Source organism: Silene latifolia, chromosome 2 (assembly GCF_048544455.1).
Source record: "Silene latifolia isolate original U9 population chromosome 2, ASM4854445v1, whole genome shotgun sequence".
Taxonomy (NCBI): domain Eukaryota; kingdom Viridiplantae; phylum Streptophyta; class Magnoliopsida; order Caryophyllales; family Caryophyllaceae; genus Silene; species Silene latifolia.
In genome coordinates, this window is record NC_133527.1 from 177,574,992 (window position 1) to 177,585,756 (window position 10,765).

The 10,765-nt window shown below is 35.7% G+C and overlaps 1 protein-coding gene and 1 non-coding gene across 2 annotated transcripts; both read right to left on the bottom strand.

The window, feature by feature from the left end:
- Positions 1-6,692: 6,692 nt before the first annotated feature.
- TRNAM-CAU (transfer RNA methionine (anticodon CAU)) lies at positions 6,693-6,777 on the bottom strand. The gene is given in 2 exon segments: positions 6,693-6,728; positions 6,740-6,777. It is a non-coding gene; the product is annotated as a tRNA-Met (tRNA).
- A 754-nt stretch (positions 6,778-7,531) lies between these two features.
- Positions 7,532-10,557, bottom strand: LOC141643465 (haloacid dehalogenase-like hydrolase domain-containing protein At4g39970). Its single transcript, XM_074452637.1, has 11 exons — positions 10,032-10,557; positions 9,621-9,714; positions 9,441-9,485; positions 9,301-9,351; positions 9,037-9,111; positions 8,911-8,944; positions 8,741-8,796; positions 8,577-8,636; positions 8,080-8,139; positions 7,934-7,980; positions 7,532-7,804 (listed from the first exon to the last, which is right to left on the bottom strand). Exons 1-11 carry the CDS (start codon positions 10,436-10,438, stop codon positions 7,756-7,758), a joined length of 978 nt encoding a protein of 325 aa, XP_074308738.1. The 5' UTR covers positions 10,439-10,557; the 3' UTR covers positions 7,532-7,755.
- Positions 10,558-10,765: the final 208 nt, after the last annotated feature.

Sequence of the window (10,765 nt, forward strand, 5' to 3'; positions counted from 1 at the left end):
AAAGAGTAAAATCCGTATGTGAAAAAGTACGTCCCTAAATAAATTATTTTGGTATAAAATATTATAGATAAAAATTAGTTAAATTAGAGTTTTATTATAAAATTACATAACTACCCATAAAGTTTTGGCGCAAAAATGAAAAATGACATGTAATTTTTTATTTTAATAATTTTTTTATTTTATTTTTTCTTTAATTATGGTGGCTCCGAGATTCAGTACTACCGGGCAGCGCCGGGATTCAGTACCATCGGGTGGCCCCCTATCGCCATCCAAATAAAAAAGAATTGGTTTGATAATGGAGATCGATCCAAGTTGCAATAATTAAGTTGATTAATTGAGTGTAGAAAAGTGAGAAAGAGAGAATGAATGATCGAAAAGAATGATTGAATGAAGTAAGGAAGAGAAAGTTTACTTGTACTGGTGTTTAAACTAGTGTAGTGTACTATACTACTAAAGTGATGTGTAGTTTCAACCAAGTAAATTAGCTAAATTAAGTAAAGGATTAAATTATAAATTAAATATAAAAGAGGTGGTAATGTGTTTAAGTATACGGTTGGGTGGTGAATATATATATGGATATTGGTTATATGGGGTGGTCACTGGCGGGGGAGACCTTTCTTGCGACTCCATACATATATGTAAGAGGACGTAGAAGATGAAGAGGACAACATAGAAAAAAATTGATAGGAAGAAAAGAAAAAATAAATTTGGAGCAATTGAAATTGAGGAATTAAAAAGGAGATTAAAAAAGGAAAAGGAAGAAACAGGGAGAACAGTTAAGAACGGGAGGAAGAGGAAAAAAGCAGTAAAAAGTGGGAGGAGAAAAAGATGAAAAAAGCAGTAAAAAGTGGAATGAGAAGAAGATTATAAGAGAAGAGAAAAAAAAAACATAACATAGAAGAAAATAATGAAGCTTACAAGATGATAGCAAGCAACTGAATTTAAATGGATGGAATGGTTTGAGTTTTTATAGGTAATTGAATAGTTTGGGTTACTATAATCAAGACAGCCATAGTTGGGACTATTCCAATCAATTAACTCTGTTTATTTTATTTTATTTTCCTGAATATATTCTGTCATGTACGCTCAAATTCTTCAACAATCTTTCTCCATAGTCGCAAAATGTAGACAATATATAATGCCAACGATTAGATAGTAATATAGTGTGGCGATTTATTTTTTACCTTTTTTTTAATCATATACTCTATTTAGCAAATAAAAATATATTTACATTACAAGAAATTGACATTTGCGTCACGAAATATGCTATGACAATTGATAATCCGCGGCTAGTTAGCCACCGAAAAAAAATTCATTCACAAACTTAGAAAAAAATTATGCCCGGACAATTTTTTTCGTGGTCACAATTCACTTGCGCCACGAATTAGCTTACAACTCTGGCTCGTTCTTGCCATAAATATGTCATATCCGTGGCAAGAATGTATTTAGCACGATCTTTTATTGTAACAAATATTTTTTTAGCCACAACTTAACAAGCACTCGTGTCTAAGATTTTTTTAAGCTTGAATCTAAAATATAAATATTTTTTTTTGGCAACCGTAAAGAAAGATGTCCTAGCTAATCATCGCTTTGCTTGCAATGCAATTAAACGATCTAGGGATATAACTAAACGATAAACATTGGAAAAATCATAATATATTCTTGTTAAAGCAAACATAAACAATGTTTGTTAAAAAAAATACAAAAGTTGAATGCAATTTAATCAAATATAGATAATATATGAAAATAAATTCAAATATACAGTCAGAAATTTCGATTATTTAGGAAATATTTGATATTCTTTTATTTAGTTTGGATTTTTCTATATGGGACCCTTATGTTTTTAAGCTTTCGCCATGTTATCTCTATACTCTTAATATTTAGTCTCCCTTAAGACGGATATATCTGTTTTAAAAGTAAAACGGGTCAAATACTACACCACTTGCCTAGATAAGACAATTATTTTGCTATTATCTAGGACTTTTAAAAACATCAATGATACCCATAATGTTTTTAATTAACTAAGAACCGTGACCTTATTATTGTTTTTCGTCAATAACTTTCGTTAATTGCCTTGTAGGCGGCTGATGTGGAATTTTTGCTTTTTATCATCGACCCCTTTCTCTCCCCTTTGTTTTGTACCCCCAGTTACCCTTAATCAACATTACTCAACAAATGAGTTCAACTTAGAAGCAAAACACGATATATAAAAATAATTAGGGAATTTCAAACGCATACTCAACCCTATTAACCTAAGCTAAGTAGCTACCAATCAAAAGTGCTCGACCATTACAATGCTCTTGTTAATGTGTCCGCATCCATATTTATAGGACGTCAAGCTTAGCGTAACCTCTATCGGCATCGCCATCGCTATACTTCATCTAAGCATGATCATCAGATTATGTACTCGACGAGTCTCATTTAAAATAATCATTCCGGAGTCTCGGATTTTATTGTAACAATTTTCAACTTAAATTCACAATTACACCACCCGAACGATGTATTATATTTATCCCTCATTAATGTGTCCGCATCCATATTTATAGGACGTCTTTCACTTTCGAGACATGCAAAATAATCCGCACGAAGAGACATGTTACGACCTTGTATCTTGTTGCCCTATCTTTTCAAACCAAATCCGAGTCAAAGTGTGGTCTACAATGCCTAATTTAACCCTTATTTAGTTGAAATGAACCTTATGTTCGTTATAAAATGTTCCGAGTAATCGACATCGTTGCTCCCGAGATCCTAGACGTAACCTATACGAAGTTCAAAACGTAAACGTATTACACTAATTGAATTTAAGATTAGAAAACAAAAGGAAAAAAAGTCTTGAACGTGTATTGTTCCCATCCAGACCTAGGTCCAGATAATAGTACATATCCAAGCCTAGGGTGGAACGTGTGCTATTCACGTCTCGACCTAAGTCTGGACGTGCATAGTACACATCTAATCCTAGGTTTTGACGTGTATTATACACGTCTTTCCTTTCTCTTTTTACGTAATATAATTCGAAACGTAATTTAAAGTCTGTAAACACCTCTCTAACATCATTACTAATTTGAATGTTGTCTATGTCGTTGTGATGAAATCTGTTTCAGTTGGAGGTTGCGAAGGCTCAAAACGAAACAATTGCTTTATTTACGTTAATTGGTGGTTACGAATTGTTTGATTACGTTATGTTGAAAACTGTCTTTTTTTTTGAAGAAGAAAACCATATTTTTTTGAAATTTCTAAGTTAAGTTCATGTGGAATGAGGTTAGAGAGAAGCTAAGTGGAAAATTATGAAGTGGACGAAGTTGGAAGTTCCCTAAAAATTGTAGACGATTATTAATAATGTGTCGACGCCGAATAACAGCACCCTGTAGAAATGGGTGTATTAGGGCTAAGACAAATGACGTGTTTTTTTGTAGTTGGGTTGGATTCGAGTTGCGAGATTGATGATTTACTTGGAGCTGATACATCTACGAACCCAACACGACACGATCTGGGTTGTTTGATTTTAAAACAACATAATCCCCTTCCCCGTCCTATTCACCTACTAATAACCCAATTTCTTTTTTTTTCCCACAGGTCGATGCACATATTACAACTCCAAATACGCCACTATATATTATGGAAGTTTGATATTTTTATTGTACTCATAAAGACAATCAAATAACATCTTGCATAACTATATTTCTCTTATTTAGTGCAAAAAAAAATTCTGAAGATTATTTACAATCATAAAAACATAAATGACGGGGAATACTTCTTGATAAGTATAGTACTATGCATAATACTTTTTTTTTTAACATGGTATCAGCCTAACATTGATCTTCTCAAAAACTCTTCCGCTTGCTACAAAATTGTGTTTACTCCGCCGGCCGGAGATGGTCGTCTTATACCATCTCCGACGAGTATCTCGTTCCTAACTTTTACACATACCGCTTTCGTTCGTTTTTTTTTCATCAATAAAATAATTCTGAGCAAATATAAACCCCATCCACCCCACCCCACCCCACCCCACCCCAAATTCCCAGTATCCCTGCCAAATACCATTTACCCTAAATACCCTTCGTCCCTGTCAGCCAACAAAAAAACTGCCAACAATCCCTCATATTAAATCCAACCACTTGCCAATCTTCGTCTCTGACCTTCCATCATATCCGCCGCTCCCTGACCGAGCCCATCCTGTGCCCCACAACCAGACCACAACTCCTTCTCTCTGCTGCCCTTTGATACTCCACCAGACCATAACCCATATCGCCCTACCACCGTAGCCTTTAGCCTACCACTGTCCCTCATTCCTATGCCTAGATTATTATTTTAGGAAACCATAAATAAATCTCTACCCTCATGTGGTCCTTTCCTCATTATTGTTGTTGTTGTGCCGTCGTATAATCACTCGGTTGATTCCGTCCACGCCGCGCCGCCCTCATACTTGTCATTATCTATGGTTGCTAAAACAACCCTATGTGCCATGTTGCTTCAGCAACCGCCACCGTCATCCCATTTCGCTATGATGCCTAATCTAAAACACCGCCATGTCCATCCGGCTTCTTCACATCCGCCTCGGGTTCGCCCAACAACCACCCCTGCCTAACGGGTCGGGTGGTATGACTTCGACGTCGTTTACTTTATACACATTTGACGTATGCTTTCTTGGGTTTAGTAATTGTTTTTATTTTGTTTGTCCTATTGAGTTTGCTTCGACCCTCATAGTTACAGTGTTTCACGAGTTTGTCTCGGTCCTCGTGCACCAGTTGTTTCGTTCATTTATTAGTCGGTGTTTCACGAATTTGCTTCGGCCCTCGTGCACCTTGACATTTTAGTTTTGTGTCTCCGATTGTTTCGACTCTCGTGCACATTTAGTTTTATTTGTATTATTTATGTGTGGCTCTTCCAGTGGCACGTTCTCCGAGAAAGGCAAGGGCACTACATCCGGTTAAAGCGTCAACAACGATCAACTCGGCTCCTTTACGTGGCATCATCAACTATTTTTTTTAGTCCAGTCAAAGTGTCCGTTTAACTACCGCTTTGACTGAGGGGGTGTATTAGATATATTATATAGTATAAGATATTAGGGAAGATATTATTATGTGTTGTATCATAATAATATCCTATAGAATATTAGGAATATTCTTGGATTATCTTCTAAGACGGTCTACTATATAATGTAACCGACTCAATAATAATAATCACGTCATTCAATTATCTTCCTTTTGTTATTAACACTTTGTTATATTTTTTGCACAAAGAATAAGAAAGTTCAATAAATAAATGTAAGGAAAATTTCTAATTTGGGTACCTGAGATTTGGGTAAATACCAATTTGGGTGCCTAAGGCTTAAGTAATTCCAATTTCAGTAGGTCTCATGAGAGACCGTCTCCCACTAATTTAGTGGGAGACATAATAGGAAAAAAAGAAATCCAGTAGGTCCCTCACCCCATTCTTAATAACGCTATTGAGAGGCCGTCTCTCTGGAGTTTTTGTGTTTCAATTCGAGCAAGATTGATTGTATTTGCAGCTTGGGTAACTAAGCTTTTGTTAGTTCCATTTAGAGTGTCCAAGTTTATTTATGCTATCACTTTGAGTAATTTTAATTAAAAATAATTTTCATTTCCATCATATTAATAAAAAAAGATATTAGTTATTTTTTAAAAACATGATAAACATCATTTTATAAGTCACTTGATATTTATATTTAGTATCCCTTATTATAACAGAAAATTATTTGCGAATAAAATAAATAAATAAACAAACAAACTTAGATTCTTAGGGTAGTTGTAGTTGTAATTGTAACTAAAAATATGTTACTACTAAATAAATAAATTTAAATATTGACAAAGTAAATACATTTTTGTAACTTAGTAGTTTTTTATAATTTTTGTGGTTTTGAAAATTAAGATTATAATGTGTTGAATATTCTACTAAATTTTAATTTCAAAATAAAAATGTAATTCTTACTTTGTTATATATTTTTTTTGATATTTTAAACTGATATTTAAATACAATAGATTTTACATGAATATTGGGTTACCCATTTACAATAAGTCCGGATCACGTTGCACTTATATGTTTAATTTATTTTGAAATCATTTAACTTATTTAGAATTTTATGAAACTTATCAATTTTCTTTTTAAAAAATAAAAAAAATAGCGATTTGATTTAAAATTAAGAATATTGATTAAATATCTAGCAAACTAAAAACATGAATCTTTTTTAGTTTTAAAAAAATCATATTTTTTAATTAGCTAAATTTAATTAGTTTTTCATATTAATATCATAAAAAAGACAAGTGAATTTTGAATCAAAAGGTATCTATCTAAAATAAAACAAAAGAAAAACCTTCGACACCCTAAATGGAACTCATCAAATTTGAGGCACCCAAAGTGAAAATTCCTTTATAAAACCTAAGGTACCCAAACTTAAATTACTTAATCCTCAGACATCCAGATCAAATCCTAAATGGAAATTTACATAAATGGGTAGTTAATTATACCGTCAAATTAACTTTATGAAGACGAGGTGGTTATTTTGCATGAAATTCGGCTATCCAAAATGGATATAAAATTTAATCCAAATCATCAAAAATAGAAAAGTATGATGTCTCTGTTATCCTAAACTTTATGGTGATAGCATTTAAAAAAAATGTCAAAAAAAAATACTGTAGTACTGTAGCTTGAATCCCAAAGAAAGAGAAAAAAAATGGGGTGAGAGAGGCTCGAACTCTCGACCTCAGGATTACTCAGAAGCTATGAGACCTACGCGCTAGCCAACTGCGCCACCACCCCTGTTGTTTAAATTCTGACTTTTCACCTTTGTATAACCTAAAGAACATAAGCTGTTCAACATGGTGGTGACAGCCACAGGTATGTTATTCTATGCATCCAGTAGGCAATCACTAAACGAATTAATGACCTTTATAGATGAGAGATTTTGCGACGATAAATCTATAATTCTATAAATGAATATTTTCCATTTGCCCATTTCGTCTACTTAAATGAATCGTTCGACCATTTTACCAAAAGAAAATTATAGGATGTTTACGCACTTTAGTAGTTTTAATTTGGGATTCAAATTAGTTGTTCCCTTGAGGCTTGATGTTTACGCTTTACCTCGTGCTCAAGTTGAATAATAAAACCTTCCTACATATCGGATACCCAAATGTTAATGTTTGAAACTTTGAAAAATATGGGATGCCACTGTGTGCTGGAATGTCGAAAGAGGTGCATAATGCTATGGCACGAGCACAAGTTATTGTGAAAGATTAGGGCATGTATTTATGCGCGTCATGCGCGTGTTATGAGAAGAACAAGCCACTGTGCGTTCCTAGACTACATGCCCTGCTTGGGACACTATTTCTTGCATCTTCTTCATTTCTATTAGATAAGCGTCATAGCTCCATAAAAAGGATCATGCACAGATTTCATACCTATATCCTGAATAGTTATGGACAACTGGACACAAGGGTATGACCTAGCCCACCTAGGAGCTGAAAACTCGAAGGAACATAGCTTATCAGCCATATCATTCCAACTGACCGTGTTGATCAAATAACGGTATGCAATGTACTACTCCGTATTATAAATTCTGATTGTGAGTATATATTGTACACAACTGAACCCAGTATGGAGGAAGACCCGGGAGTTGCGTCAAAATGAATTGGTGTCTGATACAACAATAAATCTACAGGGCATAACAGAATTGTGTAGAACAAATCGACAAGGCCGACAATGTATGTACATCTGCTACTCTCACTTTAGCTGCAGCTAACCAGCAGCAACAACATTTTCCAGCACCATTTCCAAATCACTCAATCTGTATTATAAGAACATGAAGCGCCAATGAGTGGTGTGTAAACAAACATAATTTGGTCACGTCAGAAAAGGTGTGGTTTAAAACACAACACATTCGAAGAAAGATAATTTGCATACGCGTATATCATACCTTATGGAACTTAAGTCGGGGTAAATTGCAATTGCTTCAGAAAAGTCCTATAGATAAATTAGAAATTTGGGTTAGCAATTCTATCATATGAGCCCATTATGGTTTCAATTTGTTGCAAAGGCAACCGCGTATGGAATGTAATTAACCTGATTTGAAGTGGAAGGTGTGTACGTCACCACACAAGACATTCCAGCTTTTGTCGCAGCCTGTATAGGAAAAACAGGTTTATTTGTCTAACAAAATGAGATGTAAATATGCATCAAGATTCTGTGTGCAGGTGGTCTACGTTATCAGACAGTTCATAAACTTGTCTACCATATTCGACACTCAGCCTTTGGGCATGGATACGACATTTAGACACTTCATTCGAAGACAAAGTACGAGGGTTCAGTACAATAGCTGAGTGATACTTCGACACAAGCCTATGACTAATATTTCGACCTGTGTTTGAGTAACATTGCATGTGGTGGTAATAATCAGAAGACAGTGAGCTCATGGTGTTCAGTTGAAAACACTGAAGAGCCCAACGGTTACATTTGAATTCAGAAGTCTGAACTACATGGTGGCCAAAGAAAGGGGTTTGATTAAGAAACCTCAAAGCTCAGGGTGGACTGTGTTGGCGTTATAATAAAATGAAGCGTACCTGTAGACCGATGATACTATCTTCCACCACCAGACAGTCTTTCTCCGACACCCCTAGCCTCTGCATCATTTGGAAAATTACAGTGTTAATTATGTGGAATTCTGAATTAAGAATGAGACATGTAATATAAGATTATAAGTCCCTTCATTTGAATCAAGATCTACCTGAGCAGCTGTGATGTATATTGACGGATCAGGTTTCTTTTCTTTGACGTCATCTCCTACAACATGAGCGCAGAAAGATGAATAACTAAGAGCAAAGATGTTGCATATACAGACGGCAAAGAGTTAAGACAGACTACAAACAAAAACTCATAAGGACATTGTTGACAAACCTGCAAGAAAGCAATCAAGCCCATGGAAACGATCCTGTACAAAAAGAAAACATGTGTCAAGATAGGAGCCATCAGGTTGGAACCTAAAAGTCTATAACTATTCTGTAGTTAAAGAACGGGCATTACCAATCCAATCAGACTCTCGAGAGTGAGTATAACTGAACTTTTGGTTGCAGCCGAGCAAACAGCTAGCTTTTTTCCCTGCGAATGTGAAGATTTTAAGTTCATTACTTGTACATTGACAAGATTTGTCAAAGAGAAAAACTTCCAATTAATCGTATTTGTCTATATTTAAGTTGTAAATACAACTATACAACTCAATGACGGAGCAGCAAATGAATAATATCTTGAATGGATGACTGAGACTTATAAATTAGCAGTTCAACTTACTGCAGCCTTTGCTTCATCCATCAATTGCAAAACCCCAGGTCTTGGTTGCACCTGATGAATTCAAGAGTTCACAATTACACTTTGGATTTGCCGGTGTTGAAATAGTCTTGGAAAAAGAATGAGAATAGAAACAGACTTACAGAACCAGACTTGATAATTTCCTGGTACCTTTCGGTTTTCCAGTCCTGCAGAACTATAAGTGCGATTAATGCAGTACAATCTCATCATGACGTATTATGCCAAATACATTACCAGCAGAACTAATGCAAGGACCGCAAAATAACAAGCCTAACAAACAGGGATCGGGATAGTAAGAGAACCTGTAGGGTGTCGATCAGCTTAGCCCGGTCAGCATCATTTTCGGGAGGCGTCTCAAATACAGTTGAAGTTGGCCATCCATTCTCCTTGAAGTACCTTGCAATCCATTTTTAGTGAATCAGTCAAATATACTATAAACATATCCATCAGCCTATTCTATCAAATGCTGGGTTTCTGGTTATACATTTACGTCTATACTCAAATTACCGATTAGAAGCATTCCTAATATCGAAAGGTAAACAAATGAATAAGACGCCGAAAAATGTACTAATAGGTAAACAAATGACTGGTACGGAGGAAGTATTTCATTAGATAAATCTCGCCTTAATTTTCTATAAATAATGACGGTCCTTTTAAATATAGACATTCAAAAAGGCGTAAAGGTAAATAAATAATTGAGACGGAAAGAGTACCAACGCATTTTAGGTTTGCCACCACCAATACGATTCTGAAGAACATCATAAAACTCAACGTCCCAATTAAGCGACCCGTCAACATCAGCAGGACAGCGCACATTGAAGAAAGCAAAGGCGTCATTGTAAGCTTGACGGTGTAAATCCTCGGATTCTAAAATAACGCCATCGCAGTCGAAAATGAGTGCGTGCAGTGACCCGTATACGGTAGTTGAGTGGCCTCGTTTCGGCTTTGCGGCGCTGAGGGGATAACGGATAGTGGTTGAAGAGAGAGAGTGTGTGGCACGTGAGGTGAATGAGGTGGAAGACGGTGGCGAGAGCGATGACGGTGAAGGAGATAGAAGAAGGCGGTGGTGTTGTTGGTGTTGGGGTGGTGATAGTGTTGAAGGTGTGGCGCTCATTGCCATCCTGATCCTGTTTTCTGTTAGTCACTCAACTACCTTTGTTTTTTTCTTTTTTTTGGAGGTGTGTCCGTTTTTTTCTTCGGTTTTTCAACGAGGTTATATGACCTTCTCGACCCGATCTTCTCGAAAGCTGATCCGATAGAAAGCGGAAACTAGGAGAATCGAAAACGAGTTGAGGCTAAATTGATGACTTATTGCAGGGCTTATTAGTTTCTACTAGAACCCGACCTGAATCGGTTCGACTTAACTCATGAATGATATATGCTAGTTGGAAAGCCCGTGCGATGCACGGGGCTCCAATTAGGATTATCTTTAACAATGTGCATGCAG

Bases quoted from the DNA above. Each gene is read 5' to 3' on its own strand.
- LOC141643465 (XM_074452637.1), bottom strand. From the start codon at position 10,438: ATGGCAATGAGCGCCACACCTTCAACACTATCACCACCCCAACACCAA. The intron at 8,797-8,910 runs GTTTGTCAACAA...CTCATGTTGTAG, and splicing joins GCTTGATTGCTTTCTTGCAG to GAGATGACGTCAAAGAAAAG. The intron at 7,981-8,079 runs GTTAATTACATT...ATTTATCTATAG, and splicing joins CACCTTCCACTTCAAATCAG to GACTTTTCTGAAGCAATTGC.